Source organism: Perognathus longimembris, chromosome 8, assembly GCF_023159225.1.
Source record: "Perognathus longimembris pacificus isolate PPM17 chromosome 8, ASM2315922v1, whole genome shotgun sequence".
NCBI lineage: Eukaryota > Metazoa > Chordata > Mammalia > Rodentia > Heteromyidae > Perognathus > Perognathus longimembris.
In genome coordinates this window covers 5449853-5477533 of record NC_063168.1, presented here as the reverse complement: position 1 = coordinate 5477533, position 27681 = coordinate 5449853, and the positions used below count along the sequence as shown (strand labels likewise).

General features: G+C 38.9%; 1 protein-coding gene and 1 long non-coding RNA gene across 48 annotated transcripts in view; one reads left to right on the top strand and one right to left on the bottom strand.

The window, feature by feature from the left end:
• The window catches only part of Map4k4 (mitogen-activated protein kinase kinase kinase kinase 4), a 147648-nt gene that overhangs the window by 45253 nt on the left and 74714 nt on the right, over positions 1-27681 (bottom strand). For all 47 annotated transcript variants that reach the window (XM_048352413.1, XM_048352414.1, XM_048352417.1 and 44 more), the window contains 6 exons: positions 14423-14548; positions 12661-12771; positions 8383-8473; positions 7173-7303; positions 4746-4800; positions 3342-3420 (listed from right to left, as the gene is read on the bottom strand). In XM_048352413.1, coding sequence (XP_048208370.1) covers positions 3342-3420; positions 4746-4800; positions 7173-7303; positions 8383-8473; positions 12661-12771; positions 14423-14548 — 593 coding nt within the window. The remainder of the gene's footprint in view (positions 1-3341; positions 3421-4745; positions 4801-7172; positions 7304-8382; positions 8474-12660; positions 12772-14422; positions 14549-27681) is intronic.
• LOC125356116 lies at positions 15207-16448 on the top strand. The gene is made up of 2 exons (XR_007211820.1): positions 15207-15342; positions 15374-16448. It is a non-coding gene; the product is annotated as an uncharacterized LOC125356116 (long non-coding RNA).

Here is a 27681-nt window from a genome sequence, read left to right as displayed (position 1 = left end):
AAACAAAGAACTTCACAACTCACTCACTGTGAATTTTCTGCAAATAAGTATTACAACCTGACAACATACTATAAACACAGAGCTATGACAGAAGCCAGGTTTAAATTGATTAGGTTTAAGCCTAACATTGCTCACTAATAGTCTAAACTATGGGAATGGGAGAGGGGAAGGGGGAAAAAAGTGAGGTCTTCTCTATTAGGGAGGCAGGCAGACAGAGGATTAATGTTTGACACGTCGAGACAAGAACAGATAAAGAGATGAGCAAAAGAGCTGCACTAAATGTAAGGCCTCTTCAACTTACTAATTTGACACTTAAACCAGTCTAACACTGGTTAACTGATCCGTTCTCAAAGTTTAATATATAAAAGTAGAAATGATAGTTTTCTAGGGATCCTGACTTTTCCACCTATATTGCCACTTTCAGCTTTGACCCTTCCTCTGTGCTTGGCTTATGACTATCCACACAAAGCTGGATTCTTGGTCTAGACACTCTTTTCATGCTATCTTTTAAGACAAAGCTCTGGGATTGTCTTTTTTGATACGCCTTTCTTGACCATATCTGCCTTACATTTTTGAAAATTTCAAAGACTGTCTGCATTTAACAGAATACTTTGTTTCTCTCCCCTTATTGGTTTAAAATAGCAGTGGTTGAGAATGGTTTTTGTTTTTTCAATTTGTTGGCCATGCTCAACACTAAGCATATCACACCATAAAAATTATTCAATAAATTTTTGTAGAATAAATGAGCTGATTCTTAGTATTATGACTTAGAAAATTAGTTCTCTTCTAATTATTTCACTGCCTGTAAGAATAACTTATACCATCATGTATTTCCATGCAAACTCACTACTTTTTTCTATTCAAAAATTTACTTATGTATGTATTAAGTATGCATTTGATGTTTATGCTAGTTTCAATAATAAATCTACATTAACAAAGTGGAAAAATTTAGGTAGACAAAATAGCAAGTAGAAAATCAAACTTCAGAAAATATTAAACTGCTTTGATGTGTTGGACATGAGCTAAACATAGGTAATAATAATCCAAAGATGAAAAAGAGAAGACAGTATCTCAGAGTGTAAAAACAACATGAACTACACAGTAAGGGACAACAGAGAGTATCAATGAATCATGAGTCATTTTCTGAAGCTAATATGAGAAAGGTAAAGAAGGGGTCAGCTGGCCCACAGAAAGGTTCAACATCACTCAGAGTAACTGCTATGCAGTTAAGGAGGAACACGGGAGAACCTAACACAAAGATCTAAAAATCCTTTGGCCACACAGATCATTTCGGGGAATTTATTAAATATTCAATGCCTGTGTCTTTCATTCCCAAGAGTAGGAACTTTGAAATTGGAGCCCTGAGTTCTTAAAGATTCTTATGATGTTTCTGTAAACTAAGACTTAGGAATCTACCACCTACTTTAATATCAACAACTGAACTCTTCTGGAAAAAAAGTATTGATGATCTGAGTAAAGTAAGAAGAGTGATGTAAATGGATGAAAGTGGTATCTTACCAAGTGTAGAGAAAGTCTGGTGTAAGAAACAAACCAAGATTCATTTATCATCACCTGCCACAATTTCTTTATATCAGTGAATGCTATATATACAGGGGTTAATCCAAGAATAGGAGCAATGGACAGAGTGTGAGGGACCCTGAAAATAGTATTAGTCCTATTCATTCAGTAAAACCTGATAGAGAAAAGAAAGGAGAACAAGGACCATTTAGTATATTATGAGCTAAAGAATTACTTCAGCATCATAGCTTAGTTCTAGGTGATGTGGACTACAAGTATCTCCTGTCTGTGGGGTCAGTTACCAAAGATAACCAGTTACCACATCTTAATACAAAGAAACAACAGAGTCTAAAATCTTTGCATCCGTGTGGCTTTTAAGAACCTTTCTAATACTGGTATATGAAATTAGATGACAGCATATAAATAATGAGAAAAATCCTACAAGTAGAAGGAATATGGTAGAAGAAGAATATTGAGAGCCAGGTAGCAATGAAAGAAAAAGCCATGAACACAGCTGGAGTGGAAAAAAAAATGGATGTGCATTTACACCTAAGAGGAGGAAAGAAAACTGTTAAGAAGCAGAAGACTAGCAACCAATAAGAAGAGAGGGGACAATAGCAGCTGTAAAACTAAATCTGGAATGAAAAGCTTGACAATAAGACCTTTTGCATATTTTAGAAAGAGAAACCAGAACCTAAAAGGAGAAAAACATTAACTGAAAAACTAGTAAGCATAGTTTCATAAAGGAGAATAAACAAACAAACAAGGAAAACCCACAGTAGGTGGGCATCAATGAGGCAGTAGAGCCCAAGAAAACAAAAAAGAAGAAAAGGCTCACATATGGATGAAAAGCTTAAACATAGACAAGAACTGATGGGAAAGGACTGGGCAAAAAGTACAGGAGGGGAAAGTGGGCAAACAAAAACAAAAACAAACAAATAAACATTCCCTTCTGTCTGTCTTTCTCCCTCTTTTTGTGCTGGTCCTGGGGTATGATATGAACTCAGGGCCTGGGCATTGTCCCTGAGCTTTCTGACTCACGGCTAGTGCTCTACTACCTTAGCCACAACTCCCCTTCTGGCTTGTCAGTCAACTGCACGGAAGAGTCTCACTGAGCTTCCTCTCCGGGCTGGCTCCAAACCTGAATCCTCAGATCTCAGCCTCAGGAGTAACTAGGATTAAGGCATGAGCCATGGTGTCCAGCTTGTCCTCCTGTCTCTCTTAAAGACTTGAAAATTAACTCATAAACAAGACATTATTCTGTCTTTTTCAAAGACTTGAAAATTAACTTCACAATTGAAACGTCACAAGCTTTCCTCCAAGGCTCTCAGCTGGGGCTTTCCTGACTACTACCATTTTACTTGGCAAATAAGAAAAGCCCCCCCCTCCTCACCCCCCCGCAAGGTGACAACTACCCAAAAAGATGGGACCATGTGTTTATATGCTCCTCTGGAATTAAAAATGGTACACTTAGCACCCATGACTGAAAAAATAATTACAATAAGCTGGGAGATGGTGGCTTCATCTTTTTAATGGAAAAATATTTAGCAGCACGGTACAATTATGCTTAAATATTAAAATGGAACATCTATAGTGTTTCACCTGGTTGCTTGTCATTATTTTGTAATGCAAATAGAATTTATCAAGAAAAACATCCAAAAAACAAACTCAATGCGATTTTAATAGATGTTTTAGGGGATTTGGGTTTTTTTGGTACTAGAAGGGCCATAATCTTATCTAAGAAGAAATTGAAATTATAAAAAAGAATTACATTTAAAAGAAGGAGGAGGGAGGGAGAGAACAAACATCCCAACCTAGCTTACCATTTTTTTGACTTCAGCCGAGGGGGAGGGTTTCTGGGAATGAGAAACAGTGCTCTCATTGGATGCATGTCACAGAGAGCTGGAAGAGGAGACAGAGCAGGGTCAGCATGGCACTCCCTTTACTCACGGTTGATACTTAGGACTAATACATGAATAACAGCAAATGTTCTCCTCCAATACCCAACTGACATGTTTCAGTCAAGCAATCTATACATAGAGTCATGAATTCTATGGCATAGCATTAGTTTCCCATTTAAAAATATCAAAATACAAGGATAAGGCAAACAAGAATATCCAATCTCAACAGACACTGGAAAGTGTTCATAAATCCAAGACAAATACCAATAGTATTATAGAAGCTATGATTTTAAGCATCTCTAAGGTCACAATGAGAATGATTATATTTTCAGAGGGCTGTTCTAAGGACTTGTAAGACACAGTTTGAGAAGGCCTTCCTGTAATTCTTAGAATACAAGTAGGCACAGTAAAGCCCTCCAGAGAAGTATTACTACTTGTTATTACTAGGGAAGAGTAAAATAGCTAATTCTATATAATTACTGTCTATATTTCCATCACTCATAAATAAAGGAAGGTTCAGCACACATATACATATTAACATGCCACAGGCAGTGTGTTATTTTCATGTGTCTAGTTATCTTCAAGAGAATTACAAGATAGGTGGGAACTAGGGATAGAGAAGAAAGCAACAGTATTCCCATTGTGAAGAAAACTGAGACCAAGAATCAAGCAATACCTTATGTCTCAATCCTTAGATGGAAACTCAGGGGACATACAGTGTTTGGTTAACAGTTTAGAATTTTTTCATTCATTTAACAAATATTTATTCAGCAATTATGTACTAGGCCATTGTACATTCTTTGTATAAGCCTTTCCATAAAGGACTTGTAGAAAATACTGTTTTCCCCCCTTTTTTTCTCTACAATTCCTAATTAAAGATCAATTTTGTAAGGTTGTCTTTTACATAACCCAAGGAAAAGCAAATACTCTTACAGACTTTCACAGGTAATACCAAAGAAAAAATTCCATAAATAAAACATAACATCACCATTTACAAAGTACTAAAATAAGAGTAAATGTTCAAATGTTGAAGTTACAGAAAATATTAAGTTTAAAACGTAAAAAGAAAAATTACTGCTTATTATCTGATCTTGGTATAATTTCAGAAGAAACATATGAAAACTACTTAAATAAAATACAGCATAAAGATGTCCAAAAGGAATGGGGATTGCCAAGAATTCCTTTTTTATCTAAAAGTACATGGTATCTAAGGTCTCTTCATCTAAATGTCCCACTAGAAATGGCATTCTCCATACAGTTGTTCTTTGAACCCTTGAAGTAGTTTAGGTTGCATATAACAAATGGACTAAGAAAGAAGTTACTTACGTGGAGCACCTTCTGCCATCTCAATGGCTGTAATGCCACAAGACCAAAGGTCACTCTACAACAAAAAAAACAAAAAACAAAACAAACAGTATACTATGGATATCATATTAAGTGCAAAACTGATAACTCATTTATAGTGTGTAAATGAAATGAAGGTTTTCTTTAGATGAATAATCTGAAAAGAAGCTTGTCAGAAAATTAAAAGCACAAATACATCTGTAGGAACTCTTTACATTCAACTGAATAAATGAATGGTAAGTAATATTTCCAGGGTCTGGAGACTCATGCTTGTAATCCTAGCTACCCAAGAGGCTGAGATCTGGGGGGGGTCCATGTTTGAGGCCAGCCTGCAAAGCGAAGTTCATGAGAATCTTACCTCCAATTAACCAACAAAAAGCCAGAAGTGGAGCTGTGGTTCAAGTAATAAGAGTGCTAGGCTTGAGTAAAAAAGCTCATGGACCAAGGCCCAGGCCTGAGTTCAAGCCCTAGAAATGGCACCAGTATGCATGCCTGCTTGCACAATACACATACACACACACACAGAATATTGATTTGTTAATTAAAATCATTCTTACCTACAGATAAACTAGAGATGGTCCACTTAAAAACCTCACCTTACCCAACTGCCCAGTGAGTGTTCTCCTCTTCAGTAAGCTCCTTCATTTCCTTGTTTAAGGAAATGAAGTTTAAGCTCCTGGCCTATGGTAATGCCTCAAACTTAACTGACATTTTAAAAGCTTAATAGCCAGAAAACATCTTTATAAACTGCCCACAACTGAATTCATAAAACCAGTTGTAGTTCATAATTCAAATGGCACTCTTGACCATCTGTAATCCACATTCAAGCCAAACAAGGGAAGTGTTTTAGATAAGCATTCTTTTCATGCATGGAATCTTCTTTTCCTGATTCCCTTGAAATGTTAACTGCAAAAATAAGCTTTATTCTCTTCTGAAATACATGTTCTATAAAGGCAATCACTTTGGTCTCTTTTCCTCACTCTCATAATTGGTAGGCACTCAATAAACATTGATGTATTAAAGTAATGTCAACCAATAGTTCTTAAAACCCAAAAAGTGTTTTGAAAAGACAGATGGCATTTTTCATAAACACTTTTATTTATATGCTATCTTAAGCAAGGCAGTGCTTACTTCTGAATAACCTACAATTATGTTACAAAAGTTGAGTTCTATGTTTAAATACAAGAATAAGGATGGGCCTACAAATTTCTGCTCTATTTTTATGGAGTTTTCTATACTACAGAGGGAATGCAGGGGGCTCTCACCCTAGAAAACTCTCATGGAGACATCAGTGGGCCACAAGGCAGTAAAACACAAGCACCTCCAACAACTGGGAGATCATCTTGCTCAGGTCTTTATACTTATCGAGCCCTGCCAGTTGACAGGAAACAAGCTAATGACATTACAACAAAGTATGCAGGCAAATGTAGAGGACAGAAAGTTTTACCATAGGTCCAGCCTCTCTAGCAAATCAGTATTATGAAAAGAGGGATGAGTTGCAATGGGCAAACAACCAACTATGCTACGCTGTTCCACACTGGATACTAGTCTGAACTAATCAGCTACGACTAAACTAGTCGTATCTAATTACAGACTTTGCATTAAGAAATTATTTTTATGTAGTTAGGTGTGATAATATTTTGGGATGTTGGAAAGCACATTACAAATTTTAGATATACCTATTACAATAGAAAGTCATGAAGTCTAACCTATTTTAGAACACTTCACCTAAAAAAATAAAAATCCCCCTGCATTGGCTTAAGTAAAGCCTCATTATTTGAGTATTTGTAATAAATACTGACACATTGAAGAATTATAAGACTAACTCAATTTTGAATATAATTCATAGGTTCCTTAACCACTGTGGCTCATTTAGTCAAGGCAAAAAATTTAAAAAAAGTCTGTAAACAAAATAAATTTGAGTCTGGTTATGAAATATGGGTTTTACCACTAGGTGGATAGGTGCATTATTGATTCAGGTCCCTAGAGGTCACTCTAATAATTATAATGTATTTGTGTAGCTGATTAGAGCTGTAAAGCTCTTTAAACAAGAATACTCTGCAAGAGTTCATAGATGAAGCTATTGTATATTTTGACATATTTAATTCTAATGTATTCTCCAAGGTAAAATGGACAATAAACAGGAGGAAGCATTTAAATGACATATGAAAAAAATGTCCTAGGCTGCCTAGAGCTAACATATTTCCTCAGTAAGAACAGAGGTGAAGCAGATGGCCAAAAACAGAATGCGAGCACTGTCCAGGAAAATGTATTCAGGAAAAAGGGCTCCAGAATTTTCTCGCTAAAAAAGCAAGTAGGAATAAAGGACTGCAATTCATTTAGCCAAGCCCCCAAACCATGGAAAGGATAATGACCCAGTGAAGGCCCAGTAAGGCAGGTGCTTCTTACTCTGTAGTCATAGGTGGCATCTGGGTTCTCGTCACAGGCAATGACCTCAGGAGCCATCCAGTAGGGAGTGCCTATGAATGTATTTCTCCGTCCAACTGTCCGGTCTAGTTGAGCACTCACACCAAAATCCACTGTGAGGAAGAGGAAAAAAGGGAAAGTGGGACAAAATTAACAAAAATGTAAGGAAGAGGCATCCTCACAGTAAACAGATGGTCCTATTCCCCAAGCACCCAAAATTCTTCAAAGCTGGCAGCGCTTCATTTTTTCCAGAGCCAAGTCTCTACTAGTCTCGATGCTCCTAAGAGGCTTCATCCCAGCAGCGGGGGAAATATCACATGGCCTTTGCATGAATGATGATCTCGAGCCTGCCACAATCCAGTTCAGGAAAGCCTCAAGTTCAGAAAATTGGGCTGCTTCTTAAACAGCACTAAAGTTTTCTTGAAAAGAACACATACAACATTTCACCAAGAACGCACAAACCCTCTATCTCCAGGCACACTGACAGAAAACCACGATGATCAACAAGAAAGCTCATCAGCAGAACAGGGCTGGCAGGAAGCCCACATTTTTTTCCTGTTTGTCCATCAGTATCTGCCAACATCATGACTACATGTACACCGCTATGGTCCCAGCAGGAATGCGCAGAGGAGTAGGAACAGATCATGCCGGGGTCTACAACATGCTGGGCATCTCAGTGGGCCCCACAGTCTAGCTTTGTGCAGAGAACATGCTCAGAAAACAAGGAAAGAAGGTAAACACCCTTCAAAACAGAGAGGAAAAGACCACCAAGCCAACAGAGACTGAGTGCCTGCAGAGGCTATCAGAGATCTAGCACCATGAAACCAGGGTAAGGAACACAGCTTCCCAAGTCATTAAATGAGATGGTGACTGACCCCTATCTTAGCCTCAGGGGAATTTTCCACTGGACAGACTAGTCCTGAATGAATTGTCAACACCATACACACACAAAAATAAAAATGAAAATGAGCCTGGCTGCTCTACCTATACAGCAGAGGGAGGAAGCATGGGAAAAAGGAGGTTGGAGCCTACCTAAACAATAAAAGTCAGTTCCATACTGTACTCTTCAGGGACAAGAGAAATAGAAAGCCTGGGCGGGAGAGGGAACTTTCACCTAAATGTCAGAGGGGAGGGAATGCTGCCGGCTTGTACGGAGACAAGCATTAGGTCAGGCCACACAGTAGCCACATACCAAGTTTCACCTCTGCGTTCTCAGTCAGCAGGACATTCTGGCCCTTGATGTCCCGGTGAATAACATGATGAATGTGAAGATGTGCCAGTCCCTGAAGAGGAGAAAGAGATTTGAATTTAGTTCTTTGTCCCTGTAACAAAATAACCCGGAACACACTTTTATAACAACATGTACATGCGGCCCCAGGTTTTCGTGAAGCCACGCGTAGAACATAGAACTCACTCTTAGCACCTTTCCAGGAAGACATCGTCCATACAGAAGGAAGCCTCGCCACCATTCCCAGGGCTAGCAACATGGGCACTTTCTAGCTGTGCTTTAGAGACATACTGAAGATTACCATCTGGAGTTTCTTGGCTATAATTTGTGCTATTTGTGTCCAGGGTGGTTCCTTTCCCACGCCACACTTCTATGTTTCAGCGGGTGACCCCGTGGGCATATGTGGAGAGCAAGACACATCCCAGGAGAAAAGCAAAAGGCCAAGGAGGATTTAAAGTCTGTCTGGCTCTGGACTGTGGCTTGTGTTCTCACTGCAAAGCGGCAAAGTGCTAAGTGCTGATCAATCACACCTCTACCCCAGTGTAAAATGATTCTCCTGTCAGCAATGCCTTGTACGGAAATAAAATACCTTTGTTTTCCAAGAAAACAAATCCTACCGGGCATATACCACTTTCTGATGAACTTGTAAGTGGAATGAAGCCCAAGAGGTGGCAGGAGAACAAAATACATGTTGCATCCAAATATGGTCTGGAAAGCTTCAATGCATCGTTCTCACAACTCACTACCTTGTTCTGATCCTAAGCTGGGTGGAAAAGCCAAATCTATTGCTCATCTCCTTAAAACACAAGTGCAACCTATTTACTCTCGTATGCCTCAATCCAAAACTGGCAGATTACAGGCAAGGGTTCTGTGAAAAAGGGTCTCACTGTATATAGCCCAGGCTGGCTTTGAACTCATGATCCTCCTGCCACAGCCTCTCTTAATGCTGGGACTACAGGCATGCACTATCAGACCCACAGACTTGTTCATTTTGGGGGAAGAGAGGTATGAATGTCCTTTGTTGTTGTTATTTGGTAGAATGAGTTAATATAATAGCTACTCTAGAAGATTTGTATCAGAGGGTGTTCTAACTTCATTACTAATCTATATAAAGTACAATAGAATTTATCTGATGACTGTTAGGCTTTCTAACACAGGGTATGTAGTACTTTATCACAACGTAGTAACTCAGAAAAAAGCCTAAAAATGTACGACATCTTGGGGCTTGAGTTAGGAGCAAAGTAAAACCTTTTTCAGCACAGTATAATGTTCAACACAAAAAGGAGAGAAAAATGAAGCTTCTCTAACTCTTAAACAATTTCTACTTGTGTATTACAACTTCAATTCATTTTTGTTCTTATTTTGTTCCCTTACAGAAACTTCTTTATGCTATTACCGTTTCTCTTAGCAACAAACTTAAGTATTCATGTAATGTTATCAGCTGACACAGAACATGCATGAAACCATGCTTGTTTTCCACTGAGAAAACTATATGAAGGCTAATGAAGGCTCTCGATTCATTTGCCCACTGGGGTGAAAGGCTGCGCAGCCTTTCCAAGAGATGGCCATTTATCCACTATACTCAAGCTGATTAGAAGCCACCAACAACTGAGGCTTCCCTGTTCCCTGAGGCTGATAGCAATAATATGGTTAAATATTGTCTTTCATGACTGAAATGCATTTGATGCCTAGGATAATTCTCGGCTTAAGAGACCTCATACTTTCTGGACAGGGTTGTCAGCACTTGGGAGATGGTATACAAGGGTCTCAAATTCAATTTCAGGCTAAGCTACATAGGAAAATCACCAAAAACAAAAACTGGGCTCTAGTGGCTCATGCCTGTAACCTTAGCTACTCAGGAAGGCTAAGATCTGAGGATTGCAATTCAAAGCCAGCCTGGGCAGGAAAACCTTTATCTCCAATTAACTACCGAAAAACCAAAGTGGTGCTGTGGCCTAAGTGGTATAGAGTGCTAACCTTGAACCTTGACTGGGATAGTACCCAGTCCCTAAGTAAGGCTTAGAATCGTGTCACACACACACACACACTCTCTCTCTCTCTCTCTCTCTCTCTCTCTCTCTCTCTCTCTCTCTCACTAAGGGCCTGTGTTTTGATCCTGAGAGAGAAGAAGAAAAGTAAAAAGGGAGACAGAGGAACAGATTGGGGGGGAGGGGACACACAGAAGAGAAGGAAATGGGTGGGGAGGGGGGAAAAATCAGTACTGGTTTATTCCAGCATCAACTCATACTAAAATACACGAGAAGAATGTATATTAAACTAAAATGTACTGAGCACTAACCATGTACACATGATACATTGGTTTATGTGCACTCATTTAATTCTCTTAATAATGTATTAGCATAGGGCACACAGACCAGTAAAATGAATCCTGAAAACTGAATGACAGCATGCAGGAGATGATAGCAAAGACAGGACTCAAATCTAGGTCTAGCTGATTCTAGTGTCTACTTCTTACTGTTCCATGCTGCCTATTATTTGCTGAATTTTCCTCTGTGTCCTCATCTGAGAAGAGAATTCCATACTTTAATGGTAACATATAATGTCATTTTATATGATTCTTATTCAAGGAATTGCCTGTTTTCCAAAGTTTCACCAAATGTTTTACATAAACTAAACTTTTCTCTAGAATCCTGGTTGGCAGCTTTTACATTTAAAAGAGTAGCTTTACTTGTAAGTAAAAAACTAGTTATAAGACATTTTTATTACTGAGAAGATCACAATGAGATTTCAGTTTAACTGTAGTTATACCTTTAAAATGTAATGGGTAGATGAGAAGTAAATGATTTAAATATGAAATTTAGGGGTAAACAGAAAGAAAAAGTGGTGGCTTGAAGACAAAAAGAGACGTTCTAGTAACTCACATGCCATTTTCAAATATGAAATCCTAAAAACACTGTCTGTGTGTTGGGCTGACTTTACTATTAAGAGAAACCATCTAAAATAGGTTCTAAAATAGTAATTCAGAAACTATCCTGAGTTTATTAGATAGCTTTGCAGGTATCTGTCAATAACATTAAATATCAGAACTTCACTTCATAAATACTGCATTCTAGCAGATAATGCCAAAGTTCACAAGATGATTTTTAAAATCAATACTTGGCACCATTAGCACTGATCTGTGAATACACAGGATTCCAATAAAAACAACAGTTCGAAATTCTCTTCCCATTCTCTCTGATTTTATTTTTAAACTCCAAAGACATACTGTCATTAGGTAGGCCATGATAACCTAAGAGAGAAATTCAGAGAAATACAAAAGAACTACATTTGTCTTTAGATGTCTGAAGAGGATTTGTTCTAGAGTATCTCCAACCATACCCCTCCCCAATACCAAAATCTGAGGATACCCAAGTTCCTTATATAAAATGGCATTGTGGGGGCTGGGAATATGGCTTAGTGGTAGAGTGCTTGCCTTGCATGCATGAAGCCCTGGGTTTGATTCCTCAGCACCACATAAACAGAAAAAGCCCGAAGTGGCACTGTGGCTCAAGTGGCAGAGTGCTAGCCTTGAGCAAAAAAAAGCCAGGGACAGTGCAAAGGGCCTGAGTCCAAGCACCAGGACTGACAAAAAAATAAAGCAATAAAATGCCATAGTGCTAAACTTAATGCTCTGAGGTAAAATTAACACCAATTTCTATGTCTTAAAATATTGTACTCTTACCAATATTTACAAGAAACTTACTTAAACAGAAGATTGTACTTTATCAAAATAAAACCATTTTAAGTAAATAAATATAATTTAAAAAAATAAAATGCCATAGTGTTCCCATACAGCCTACGCACATTCTCCTGTATGCTGCTTTACAAGTTCAATACTTTCAGCAATATTAATGTGTTAAGTACAGATCTGATATTCTCTGCAGGTCTAGTAACTCTAGATGACTTAGAATAGTGAGTACAATGTATATAAATGTACATAAATGAATAATAGTGAATACAATGTATATAAATTACTCTGCACTGCTTAGAAAATAATCACAAAAAGTCTCTCTCTATATGTTCAATATGGGAACAATTTTTAATTGCTTTTAATCCACAGATTAGACTGAAACTATGAAATAGTATAAACTACCAAAACTATCTACGTGCCCCTAGCTCTATGTGTAGGTAGAACTAACCCCCCCCCCCAAAAAAAAAACCCCAAAAAACACTTGAGGCTAGGAAAATGCAAATGAAAGCAAAAGATCACAGGTTGGAAACCGCAGCTCCTGCTGTCCTTACCCTCAAGATTTCTCTGGAAATGTAAGCAATCCAGTCTTCTTTGAGTGTGTTCCCTTTGGTGTTCTTCACAAGATCTGTGATGGACCCAGCTCCACAGAACTCCATAACAAGCTACAGGGCAGACAAGACATACTGTGACTTAACACATCCCAGTTTTCAGCACAAGCCAAAGAAAAGTTAGGGAACAGTCTCATTGCATTGCACGGCCGCCTTTCCAGAACACCTGACTGCATAGGTGACTATTGTGAACATCTCCACATAAAGAAAGCTTGTTCTGCAGCTCAGTGTTCACGGTATACACTTGGCTCAAGAAAGTCTAATGTTCTGCAGTATACAACAGCATGGTGTTGAATTGCTCCTTTGCTTTCCTAAGCACATAAGTACTTTGCTCTTCATTACTGCCAACTATCAGAAATCTGATTCAAATGTTCCTATATCCCTTTGTATTTTGCCCCCAAAATGTTCCACTTTTAACACATTACTCCATGTATTTGGTGGGTTTAATTTTTAAAAAGCAATGTGCTGTTTTTAACTTACTTGATATTTTAAAAAAGTGAATGGTTTACAATATCCAAATGTTTAAAGAATATGATCCCAATTATATTTGTAAAGTACCTAAAAATTGAACTGAAATGAACAATTCTAAATTTTTAACTACGATTGTGTTTAGATAAAAGTAACATCCCCTCCCTTTATTTTCTTAATTTTTCCAATATTTTCTACATAGGCCTTTTAGAATCATTAGGATAAGTATCAATCTATATTCCTACTTTACAACTTCAGTACTTTTTTTTTTTTTTTGGCCAGTCCTGGGCCTTGAACTCAGGGCCTGAGCACTGTCCCTGGCTTCCTTTTGCTCAAGGCTAGCACTCTGCCACTTGAGCCACAGCGCCACTTCTGGCCGTTTTCTGTATATGTGGTGCTGGGGAATCGAACCCAGGGCCTCATGTATATGAGGCAAGCTCTCTTGCCACTAGGCCATATCCCCAGCCCCCAGTACTTTTAACTAATGTTATTACATATATGATAATCTCTCAGGGTCATCACCTTGAATACAAATGCACTCATGAAGAGACTGGGGTGGGTGTAACAACTCCAGAAATTTTCCTGGCATTTAGTGTTTTTAAGCAATTATTACCATCACTATCAAGTGACTGACAAAACAGTATTCTTCAACTCTGTTTCTTATGTTCAGGGGATTATTTAAAAATAAATTAGGGAGCTTCATACTAATAAGTTCCTGTGACGTTTTGATTGTATTAAGTACCCCAACTCCTTTCTATTTGGCTACATCCTTTCTAGGATATGCCACCTTAGTCCTTTCTCAAATATGCCATTTTGTTCCTAAAAAGAACAAAGCTAAGGGCTGGGAATATGGCCTATAGAGAGTTCTTGCCTCACATACATGAAGCCCTGGGCTTGATTCCTCAGAACCACATACATGGAAAAGGCCAGAAGTGGCGCTGTAACTCGAGAGAAGAGTGCTAGCCTTGAGCAAAAAGAAGCCAGGGACAGTGCTCAGGCCATGAGTTCCAGCCCCAGGGCTGGCAAAAAAAACAAAAAAACACAAAAACCAACTAACATTTTCCCAAGCAATATGAATTCAATATCAAAAGAAACAACATATTTTGGTCAAGAAAACTTTTAGAACTACCAGCTTCTGTGTCTTTGCTTTTCTCTCCTGTTCTTTGCAAAGCCCTTACTGTCCCTGTAACACAACCACAGGAGAACAGCCATTAAACACTCAGAAGTATTCTCATACCCAGAGTTGGTCATCATGTCCCGGAGGGCTCTTTTTAATGAAAGCACCATAATATGTTGCAATATTCCTATGATGAGAATATTTCTTCAGCATATTTATCTCCAGTTTGATTTCTTCCTCTTCATCCTTAGAAAAACCAAAGAATAAAATACATAACTTCTGAATGCGGAATAAGGCTCTATTCTCGCCACCACCTCTTCCACCCACTCATGCGATAACAAAAGGAAGATCCAGTCCCTCTAGAAGTGAGGAGTGCTCATAGTTGCTTAATCTTCAGGGGCCCACCCTTTGGAATAGGACCAAGACTGGGAGAAAAGGTGTGAAAGGTAAAGAAGAGTGTGGGAAACTGCAAGTGGAGCAGTGAGTAGCACTCCAACAGGCTCCTCGGTTCAACCCACTTCTCTGCACTAGTCTGGTTAAAAAAAAAAAAAAAAGATAACTATAACAGGTAACAGTCACAAAGGAAACGATGTTTTCTCCTTAGAAAACACATTTGTGAACACAAATCATCTAGCCCACTCAAGGCCAGAAAACGTTTCGCAAGTGATGATGGCAGGTGATCAAATAAATGGCTCCAGGAGGCAGTGCAGACCTTAGTAGCAGGCCCAATGAAAATCCATGAGACCAGGAAGCGAGGCCAGCAGACCCCAGGGACAACAAGCAACTAACCACGAAAGCAGGGCAAGTGGTGCAGCTGTGGCTCAAGTGGTTGAAGGCCATTCTTGAGCAAAAACGCTAAGAGTACAAGCACCAGTACTGCCAAAAAAAAAAAAGCCAGCCATGAGGCAGGTGGTTTCAGACTTGGCTTTCCCCCCTGGTCTCTTGTTTTATTTAAGATGACCAAAATTTGTGTGAAAAGATGCAAGGTGAGAAAATGAATGAGGGAAAAACATGGAGACACACATATGGAAAATGAGAACGTAAGCTTCCCTTGTGACTGATGAGGCTGAGATGATTACAGCCTCTGCCTTTCTCTCCCACAGGCTTGGGGAATGAACTGCACCAGTTAGCATGTTCATTCTGTTCCCTTTGCATGCACAACTTCCTGAAAACAGGCTAGTCAATGAAGATTTTCTGGTAGCATCCAAATGAAGGAAAAACAGAATTCATATGAGAAAGAAGTACGTGTGGAAAAAGAGAAAAATTGATCAAGGGTAGGAAACTGCAGTGCAAAATTTCAAGGATAAATCTGTTGACTACATCTTTGGAATTCCTTATGTCTGCGCATACTTCCAAAAGGAAATCACTGGCTCCCCTGAAGTTTCTTGTTATTTCTGCACTGGAAGACTAAGCCTACATCAACTAGTGTTCTTCCCTCCTTAGTGAAGACTTGAGGGTTATAAGTAGTATAGGTGTGCATGTCCAGTTCAAGAGCAAGAAAGACTACTGCACACATGCACTAAACACACACACACAATATGAAGATGCCTACTGCTTTGGCTTAGCATCTCCAGAACACTCTTTAATCCTCGTTTAGCTTATTAATATTGTACTTTAAGATAAAAGCTAAACATGATTAGATATTAAAGGTGAGACTAAATAAAAAAGGAAAAATAATTAAATACAAGTTTCAGTTGTACATTACAATGCTTTAGCAACCAAATGCATAACAAGTAAGTAGTCATCCTAAAACACTGATTCTCAAGGTCGCAGCCCTCCTGTTTGGCATAACTATCAACATATTATAGATATAAATTCATTCATATTGGAAATATGAATAATAGAGACAATAGTAGACACAGTTGCCTTGATACTATGGTAAGTACAGAAGCAGTCATATGGGTAAGTAGAGTCTATACAATGATTCTCACCCGAGCCCTATGTAGAAGAAAATCACACCAAAGGTGATATGTCCTTTCAGTCTGTGATTTAAATATGGCCATGCCAAAAGTAGCAGTGAAAAATGAGGTATTCAATAACGAAGGGAGCCATATAAGCTAAACAAAGACAGCATTTAGCTTGGCTGGCATAGAAAAACATACTTCTACTTAACACCTTTTTTTTCCCAATGAACTTTTTGCTAAAACAGAAAAGGGTGACTCTTTTTATTAATTTAAAGCAAGAATAAGCATGCCCCAAACAAAACTAGAAAACTCAATTCATCAAAAGCTTCATTTATATTCTTTCCACACACTCCCATTCATACGCACAGAACAACATACAGTGGGGTAGTAACGGGGCTGCTAGCAAGGGAAGCCAGTCAGTGCATGGATGGTGGGACACGTTGTTCCTCCCGACACAAGGCCCTCTCTTAAACCTGTGCCTCAAGAGCCAAACACTCCACTGCTCCAGACAGCTTTTACTTTCTACTTTGGTCCAGCCCCCTACTGCCAAAAAAAAAAAAAACAGGAATCTGACAAAGAGTACAGACACCAAGACAAAAAGAACTATTGAACACTAGAGAAAATCAGAAGGGCCAAATTTCATTTCAATTTGGGGAGTTCGATCAGTGACTCAACCACTTTCCAGAGCAGATTACAGTCTTGTTTCATCCATCCCTTGACCTCTGTACCTAACTCCATTCCCCATACTGCCAAAGTTACTCCCAGGTCACTGTTCCCACCACACCTGGCCGCAGATTTCACTTGTTGCCAGAAGGAAGATTCTCCTATGAGTAAAGCTTCCAGAGCAGCAATTGAGGACCACGACATATTTCTATTAGTTTCAGTCTATTTTTCCCTTTTAGCGATACAACCAAAGTCCTCTAAGATCTATCGTGTCTTCACTTTCACAGTCGAGAGCTTCCATAGGCACTTGATGTTCATATTCCACGAGTTAAAAAGCAAAAGGTTTTTAAGTTCTTAAAAGCTTAAATTCAGTACTATTCACTGGTGTGACGAGCAATGAATATGCACATCTGTGAATACGGATGGCAGATTATCACGACACATTGCTTTTGCTGAATTCAAAGTGCCTCTGGAAAACACACACCATTTCTTTACATAATACAACCAGAATGCATCATCAACTACCACTCAACATGGTAACAACTTCAACACTGAGCTGCAGCTTAGAATAAATGAAATACAAGAACAACTTAAATACAGTCAATGTGACAACAGCACACCAAATACAACGAAAATATCATCCAGAAACACAGTGAGCACATGAATGCCATTTGTCAAATCATGTATCAGATCTTATGTAGTCAAATCCTGAAGCATATTAAATTACAATGGGGGGATCATACTCTCAAAATTACTGGTTTAGGTTAAAATACACAGATACTTTGAACATTCCCTCTCTTGCTTTTATGATTTTGAAATAGGTGAATATTACACATCTTAAAGGCACTGAGTACCACCAATTGTCATTTACTGTCTAATTGTGAATAGCTGCTCTTCTGGAAAACAAGGCACCAGAAATATTGAATTTGCAACGGGCGTGAGCCAATTACAAACAAACCCTAATTATGACTGTTGCTTATTATATAGTATTTTATGCTGAATTTAGAATAGAGAAATAATGAACCAACCTCTAGGTTTCTCTGACATTTAGTACACGTATACCACCAAAACAATACCTCATTTTAGCAGAAGATACAGCAGTAAACAGACTTGGACCTGGCTAGCGCTGAAATGCTGTAACAAGTCCAACATAGGAAAAGAAAGTTGATTTGGCAAAACAACATGGAGAAGTTAGTATGTCACATGTATTTAGTCAAGAGCCCAACTACTGTGCCATTTACACTCCTGGCTACAAGAAGAAAAGAAAAAACTGAAAGACAACTTGAAAAGGGGAAGAGTCCTTTTGGGGGGGAAAAAAAGGAAGATTCCCTCCTAATTCTCTCTAATGATGGGGCAGCTGCTAGCTTCTACTTTAGTGATTTAATAATGCAGCTAATGCCAATTAATATTTGAGGACTCCGACCAGCAGGAGCAAACTATTTAAAAAAAGAAGTCTTTGTCTCTCCCTGAGAGCTGACTAGTGGATGAGTTTCAGATACTCCTCCGGCTCTCAGAAAATAGGGTCGGGGGGAGGGCAGGGGGAACATCTGAATAGTGGCAATTTTACAAGCAGCTATGGTGTTGTAACTGAGTCCTGTGATAAGCCTTTCCCACTTCACCATCAGAACACACAGGAAGGAGAGATAGGAAGGGATACATACTATTAGCATTTGGTTTGGTAATGTACCCTTATTCCTTTGGGAAGAGGGGGAAATGGTGATAGAGGGAGATAGAACCCAGAGAGCATGATGATTTGTAAATGTCTGTAATCCTAAATCTTAGCTATTTAGGAGGCTTAGCTAGGACTGAAGGTCCTGGGGCGAAGAGGAAGTAAGTAAGCAAAATGGACTAGGGGTATGGTAGAGCACCTGCCTAGCAAGTGTGAGGCCCTGAGTCTAAACCCCAGTACTGCCAAAACAAACAGAACCTCTTTACCTAAGCTTTCCCTCATCCCACAGATGGCAAATAACTATGTGAAGAAAGGCAGGTTAACTGCAGCCAGGCTAACAAGAATCCAAGAGGGTCCACCTGGAAGCTTTGAACAAAGAAGTAAGGGCAATGGATTGTACACTCTGTAAGTTGGAGGGAGAGCTCATAAAATAAAATAGACTAATATATAATCATTGTTATACCAACATATACAACTGAATCTATCTTAGTATGAAAATATGCACCCCTTACAATCAGTTGACAAGTTGTTTTAGTTAACTACATTGAACCTTTCTTTATAGGACTGCTAACTGGTAGGAAAACACACACACACATACACACACTATTTTGCCTTGCGAATCAACTATGTTTGAGAGTATACAGGTTGAAAGCAGCAAAGAGCTAATCAATCTTCATGTTTTTATTCACACATAAAAAGTTACATAACTTAAGTTCACTATTCTACTAAACAAAGTGAACTATGTAGACTGTAGAACTATGTAAAAGAGGATACTGTAGAAAAGGATCTATGACAAAATTGAAGCTGTAGGATTTGGTCACAAAGGAATAAGCTGGATATAACAGCATGCCCTGACTGACTATCACAACTATGGTGAGGGGGAATGGAGAATTGGAGACAGGATGGTTGGTTGTAGGTTCAAGACCAAACTGAGCAAAGACAATGAGACTATATTTCAAAAACAACATATAAAAGGGCTAGGGATATGATGCTCAAGTGGCTGAGTGCTCATCTAGTATGCATAAGGCCCTGGACTCAAAATCCAGTACTGAAGAGGAGTAATGAAAACAAAAATGGGAATAACATGTTCTTTAAAATTAACCAATGGGCCAGGCACTGTGGCTCAAGTGGTTAGAGTGCTAGGCTTGAGCTGAAGAGCTCAGGGACAGCACCTGGGCCCAGTTGCAAAAAAAAAAAGAACTGATGGCCACAAGATCATTGGGTCTCAGAATGAAAACCCAATATGAAAGTTAACTTAACCAAAATGGAAATCGTATGTGCCTGATAGATGGCTCAAGAAATAAACTCACTATTTTGAACACATTTCAGACTAAAAAAGCATGCTCACTCTATTTTCTGCTACTGAATGATGAATTTTTTCAGGTAAGTACAGTAGCCCTAAAGCCCTGATCTTTACCTCTTCTTGGAGGCATCTAAAGAACTCTTCAAAACACAAAGACTTCCAGAGTCCTCTGCATGTCTGTCTTCTACAAAATTTCTTCTTGCTGAACATTTTAGTGGGGCTGTATCACCCAGACTTACCTAGGAATAAATGTGATTTTAAAAGGAGAATTTTATACCATTCCCTAGAAGAATTGGGAGGACTATCAGCAAATGATGCAGGAAACGGAATAAAATTAATTCTATTTCCTACAATACCTCTCATTAATCAACAAGCTTGGGAGGTTGGTGCTTCTATGAGAAAAGCTAAGAAACCACAAGGAAGGCAAAAATGCATCTGTAACAGCCCTATTAAAAAAGCAAATAATAAGCAGGGCACCGGTGGTTCATGTCATGTAATCCTAGCTACTTAGGCAGCTGAGATCTGAGGGTCATGGTTAGAACCCAGCCTGGGCAGAAAAGTCCCTGTGAGATTCTTATCACCAATTAGCCACTCAAACACTGGGAGTAGAGCTGTGGCTCAAAGTGGTAGAGCACTAGCCTTGAGCAAAAGTTCAGGGACAGCACCCAGGCCCTGAATTCAAGCTCTAGGACCCTCCACCTCCACCCCTTCAAAGCAAATCATGAAAATGATGAACATGGTAATCCTAAAGTCAAATAGGTAAAATCGCTATTTTCTTTAGGCTATGAAAGATACAATTAGATTGTGCCAAAGATTCAAGCCCTCAACAACTGTGTTTGATGTCAAATAAGACCCAATCAATAAAGTAAAATACTAGATATTAGTGTCTTCAATAATTTCACCTGAAACAATCCATATTACTACCAAATAAAATTCTCTCTGAAGAAATTGTACTCAAACTTTTTTTATTATGAGATCAAAAGGGAACCCATTATGTAAATCATCCAGTAGATAACAAAACAGTATAGTCTTGCACCAACATTTTACCATCCACAATGCAAGTATGTAGTATTTCTAGATAATTACCTTCAGGTTTTAATGAGTGCACAGGGGAAAACAAAGAAGAAATGCCATCATAGATTATTTCTGGATTACAGATATTTTCTTCTTTAACTTTCTAATTTTCCATAATTGGAATGTGTCATTTTACTAACTTGGGAAAATAAGTAAGAGCTTAGAACAGAAGCATTAGCCCTGGGAGAATTTTCTTTGTATCTTTATGTCAGTTCCCTCTGTCTTGGACTAAGAAGGGTCTTCTCTCCTATCTGCTGCTTCAGGGTCCCAGTCAACTTGCTGTGGCCAATCCACAAGCAACTGGTGCAAGGAGTAACACACAGGAGCCAGACGAAGTACATTCTTGCTGGTTAAAGTGCCTTCTGCTGGACCAGTGGCTCCACAAATTCTCAGGGTCATTTCTTCCTATTTGTTGGGATGGGCCAAACCAGACCTATGACTTCCCAAGATCAGCTCTTTCCTAGCTTAAGTCACTCCTGGAGCAGAGGGAGACAGTAAATGAGCACTTAGCAATTTCTGTCTTCACTTTCCTGATCTGCTAGAGAGGGGTACCTCAGGGAGCATATTGCCTCCCTGGTCTACGCAGTGACAAATTCCATCAAGTTTCCCATAGTACAAGTACAAAAAGAATACGACATAGATTGAGCACTGTTGCATAAAGGCCTAAAAACAGTTCTAAGGAAAGGTGTGAAGAATACTTTCTGCTGCATTGACACTGGCTCCAGAGCTCCTGTTTATACACTTGATATGGTGAGTCAAAGAAGGCCATCGTCTGAAAAACATCTTCAATAGAAAAGAATTAAGGGAACTTCTGCTCCTGGCCAAGATAAAGCATCAATGATCAGCCATTTCTCCTACGGAAACAACTAAAATTACACAAAACATCTATACATATACATATACATATGGGGGACAGTAATGGATGACTTCCCAAGATTACTGCCCTGGGAGAGAGAGTCCAGGGTACAGTCGAGGGAGAAGCCAACTAAATGGAGCCCAGAGGAGTCTGCGTTAAGGAGGTAGAAATGGGCACCTGAGGAGATAACTGTGACTACAGGTACCAAGTGGAATTCCGGAGAAGGAACAAGTAAGGCACAGGGATCTAGATCCCCTTGACAATTCTGGAAAGAACTGTCAATGTTGAAAATACATGAGGCAAGAGAAGAAGCTAACCCCTGCCATAAACAATAATCTGTTTTTAGGATAAAGAATGATGCCTACTGCCATCAACCAGACTGAAAAACTCCTCAGTCACAGTGCCTTGGTTAGGGCACTCAAGAAGGCCTGATCTCAACAGCTTTCAGATTAGATGCTGACCTGATCTCCCTCAAAACTTTAAAGGCTCTATTTTTTTTAACTTTAAAGGATTTCTATTCATACGTAACTGCATTTCAAAAAGCATAAAAACAGAAAATATCACGTACCTAATTAGGTAAGACTCACAATATCTGGAATGCAGCTGAAAATTATGAAGCAAAGGAAGAAGCCAGGATATATGCTCCCGGGGAAGAGGTGAGGAGGCCAGCAAAACAACTTTTGGACAGTCTATATATACTTCACAAAGCTGTGATAAGTCATTTTGGTCTAGAAATAGCCCATTAACTTCAGATGATGATTCTCGGCCTGTGTTTCCTCCCCCTATTGGAAGCAGGCACACTGTGAGGAGGCAGGCCGGAGGTGGTGGGGTCTCCGGGAGAAAGGCCTCGCCAGACTGCAGCTGCTTCCCGTCTTCCAGGCGGCAAGTGAAGCCACTCCCTGATGAACAGCACAGACCTCCCTCTCCCAGAGCCTCCTCATCTTCTGGCACGCTGAATGACCACGAAGAAAAACACATTTATCTGGAATCTCCTGAGGCTGCCCACGTCCGAACAATTGCTTTACAAACTAGAACTCACAAAGAACAAGGAAAAGAACGTGGCTGTCAGAAAGAAAAAGGACCACCAACTACCACATGCCAGTCTTCAAAGTTGCTTATCACCACTCTCTCTCTCTCTCTCTCTCTCTCACACACACACACACAGTCTCTCAAATGGCACCTCTTTCCCTGAAAGTATATATTGACTTATAAAGACCAAAATTTAAATCAATTACTTACAATCTTAAATGTTCCCATAAGGACCCTAAAATTATTACTAAATCAAACTATCAACATAAAGGGTAGTATCCTATGAAAACCTGCCAAGCTCATCGACCTCCAACTGGCAATACAGACTGTCAAGTTTACCATATGCTATTACTCAAAAGGTGAAAGCTAAGGAGTAGCTCTATCACTGTCCTTAACAGCCTTTTATAGACGGCATGTCTATTTGCCCATTTATGGATGTAAGCAAATTCAATTCCTATGTACATACCAAGGGCCCGAGGGCCCATTTCACAACAGACAATGAACTAGAGTGAGAGAGTAGGTACAGTGAACAGATGGATCAATACTGACAATAAATTAATTCCAGAACACAAGGATGGGGAAACAGAGGCAGTAACAACTAGTTTACACAAAGGATGAGGAAATAACCAGCCAAGGTATAGAGCTGCTCAGGCAGATCTTTACAGAAAAAAGGAAAAACTCTTCCCAGGGAAGAGTTAGCATCAAAATAATCCAAACAAGAGATCACAGAGTACACAGAATGAAGCAATGAAGAAAACCCATGGGCCAGCAAAACTGCATTCATACTCAAGCCTAGATATACTAAGTTATCAATAAAACAACAGATCTGTCACAACACACACACACACACACACACACACGTACGTGTATATTCCTCTTTTCCTGCCAGGCTCAGTATGAATGACAGCACCTCTTAGTCTACTGGCAGCATGGTCTAAAAGAAGCCCATTAATTTGTTTATGTTCCTTAATCTACCTTTCCTCCCTCTTTTGGGCACAGATGCTTACACATTTATGTACATACAATAGCTGAATACTATTTGTAAATAGCTGAATTTCTATGAAATACTATGCTTTTCATGCTGAGCGAAAAACTTACACACAAAAATGCTACTGTCACTTCTGTTTGAAGAATTAATGGATTTTATCAGTTCCCCTAACTAAAATCAGACTCAGAATGGGAGAAAGAGTTTGAAACTATAAATCTGCCTCAAGTTTATTTATTCAAGTGCAGAATAAATAAAGGGTTAATTTGAGACTTGTTAGTCAGAGCTAAGATATCTCACTGTAGAGTAACATCCTGAATTACTGGGGGGGGGGGTGTCATATAATCTTAGGTATTAAAAAAAGAAATTCTGAAGACCTCTTTGTTTTTAAATAGTACTCTGACCTTTTCTGGATATTATTATAACAACTGTCAATCAAAAAATGATGCCCCATTAATCTAATTAAGTTAAGTTTTTATATATTAATTATGTATATAACTTAATTTTATATGTGTAGTAATAGAAATATATAAATTCACATCAAATAACACAAACATATTATCTACATAAAGAAGGTTTTTTATTATTTGGGTTTTCTTCCCCTCCTCCTATCCAGCCTTTGATTTTTGTTTTCTGTTCCTTTTGTCTTGGTATCTGTTTAGTGGTGGGTAAAGGGGGAGCACAGAAATGGGAGGACAAAGTGTGTATAAATGCAGCAGTGATACTTATTAGATACTAGGTTGAAAATGAACTACACAATTTGTGGGGAGGATTGGAAGAGGGAAAAACAGAGAAAGCAAGGAAAAGGGTGACACTGTCCAAAAAGAAATGAACTCATTCATTACCTGACTTACATAACTGCATCCCCTCTGTAAATCACCTTTATAACAACAATTAAAAAAAAGAAAAAGAAAACAAACTACAGTGGTACTATATCAATCTTTTTTTTTTTTTTTTGGTCGGTTGTGGGGCTTGAACTCTGGGCCTGGGTGCTGTCCCTGAGCTCTTCAGCTTAAGGTTAGTGCTCTACCACTTGAGCCAAAGCACCATTTCCCTATGCTAATCTTTTTTTTTTTTTAATCTTTTTTCTTTATTGTCAAAGTGTGGTACAGAGGAGTTACAGATTCATATTGTAAGGCAGTGAGTACATTTCTTGTTCAACTTGTTACCTCCTCATTCCCCCCTCCCTTTCACTCTCCCCCCAAGTGTTGTGCAGTTGATTTACACCAAATGGTTTTGTAAGTATTGCTTTTGGAATGCTTTGTCTTTTTGTCCTTTGTCTCTCAATTTTGATATTCCCTTTCCTTTCCCCAGTTCTAATACCCATATAAACAGTATCCAGGGTACTCAAATGAGATATAGTGGTAGAGGGGGTACAATCACAGGAAGGGAATACAAGAAAAACAAAACTAAACAAAACAATCTTTTTAAAACATCCCTTCCAAAAATGTATAGGAGGTATTAAGAAACACACTGCAGACACAGTAATCTTTTTGAGTCTGACCTGGTCTAACAGGCATAGCACACAACTACAGGCTTTCTAATCAGGAGTTTAAACTTTGAGCACGTTCCTGCAGTGCTTCAAGGCCTTTTACAGAATAATTGTGTGTCTACTACACAGCAGATGATAGTGCTAAAGTTTCTGCAAGTCAATGAGCTGCCTTCCAATGTTACCACTGAAGTCAGCACTTACCTACAGTACTAAAAATGTCAGAGTATTGAGAAGGTAGTAATTTCTCACTAAATTTTTTTTACTTTGTCTCAATGTATAATGCTGACAAGGAGAGGGGTTCAGTTTCTCTAAACAATTAAAGCTTTTATTCTAAAACCATTTTCATTAAGATTGTTTCTATCATAGACTTTGACAAGACATTGCCAGCCTCATAAAACAAGCAATTCTAGGAATTCCTCATTTATTACATAGGCAGCTTAATTTAGGTTATGAATTTCTACTCAGGTCCTAGGAAGATAATTTTAAACTAGAAAGTGGCTACTGGACTCAATTCTGGTGGAAAAAAATGTCATTTTAAGAAGCTTTTGAATTTTAAAAGTAGAAGTGTTTTAATGCACACAGGATATTTGAAAATATCCTTTCCCAACTGTACTAACTCACCACATCTAAAAGGCTACAACTAAAAGACTATCAAAAAGTTTGTAATTTTCCAGTCGTTTCTTACACAAATGCCAACCATTAGCTTTGGGTTCTTTACACATAAGGAGAAAGAGAACACTCTAGCATATTTGTTTTATTACTGTTATTTTAAAAGTATACAGAGGAGTTACAATTTCTAATAGATTTCTAATAAGCCTCCCAGCAAGAACTCTGAATCATGAACAAATGTTTATGAGCATCTACTATATACTAGGCACTTAGATAGCACTTGGGCAGATTCAGCACCGAAGAAATCAAAGATAACTATTATCATAAAACGTAAGTTCTTAGAAAATGAAGAATTTGGTAGGGTAGTGCTAGAGACAAGTAAACGATGTAAGCAGAATAAATGAGCCAATTATCTTGTTACATGGATACAGGGAATACAGAAGAAGGGAATTTGGAGTAAAAGGATGCTATTCACTATGTCTAGGCAGGAAAAGTGAAGGAACAAGTCATGAAGTCAAAAGGAAATAGCATCTCAGGCACAGATAATAAGCAGCAAGTGGCAGATCTTCAGGTGGGTACAGGCTAGTAGGCAGGAAGAGGAATGAATAGGTCTGTGTAACTGGGGTGAGTCTGACTGGGAAGTAGAAGAGGTCTGAGATGGAAAGAATGGGCAATCAGACATGGCATGTCAACTACTGTAAGAATGTGCCTGTAATGCTCTGCACTTATTAAGGTGCCAATGAAAGGGTCTGATCGGACTTCATTTCACAAATCACCAGACTGCTGTATAGAAAAGTGACTGGTAAACAGGCATGCAAACAGAAAGATGTGTTAGGGACTTCCGCATAAACATAGACAGAAAGTGACAGCTGAAACCAGATGGCAAGACGTGATGAGAACCAATAAGATTTATGCGGGTCATCTTCTTATGGGCTCACTATGATAAGGATATCAAAACATACTTCAGTAGAAATAATAGTGTGAAAAATTCTCTTGTACTATAATGGTTATTTGTGGCCAACCTATCCCTCATTTATTATCCAGCACTTACCAAGATTATTTTGACACATTACTGGGTATTGTTTGAAGACAACATCTATACAATTTCCTAGTAGATAAACTCCGTAGAAAATAATTAATGAGCGGTCACACAGGACTCTAGGTGTTTGTGGCCTGAGCAACTGCAGGCTAAACTGGCTATTGGGCGAAGAGTAGAAATACAAGGAGATGTGAATCAGGATAATAGACAATTAACTACAGATGTTGAAGGGGCATGCGTCATAACAACTGTATCAGGCAGAAGAGGTGTCTGGTCCTGGCCCCAGAATGACCTGTGTCCAAGATGCCTTGGATAGCATCTGGGAATTTCACTTCGGGAGGGTTACCACCACTTCCAGAGCTGATGGCTGATCACCATACCTAAATGATCATATAAACAATAAAGTTTACCTACTTACCTCCTGGAAATGAGTTTAGTGAGCTTCCTTGGTAAATGGTAATCACATATATTATGGGAGGAAATAATGTCCTGTGTACCTCTACAAGAGTAGAGCACTAGTATTTCTAGCCTTCTCTAGATCTCACTTTCCCCTGTGTTTATCATGCTTTGTATCCTTTCCTTGTCCTATTCAAAAAAAGGCCAGTAGGGATCATGGAATGATGAGAGAGGATGGTAGCAAATTTTGGCCCAGGCACCAGTGGCTTAGACCTGTAATCCCAGCTACTCAAGAGACTGAGGTCTGAGGATCTCAGTTCAAAGCCAGGCTAGGCAGGAAAGCCCATGAGACTCTTTTCT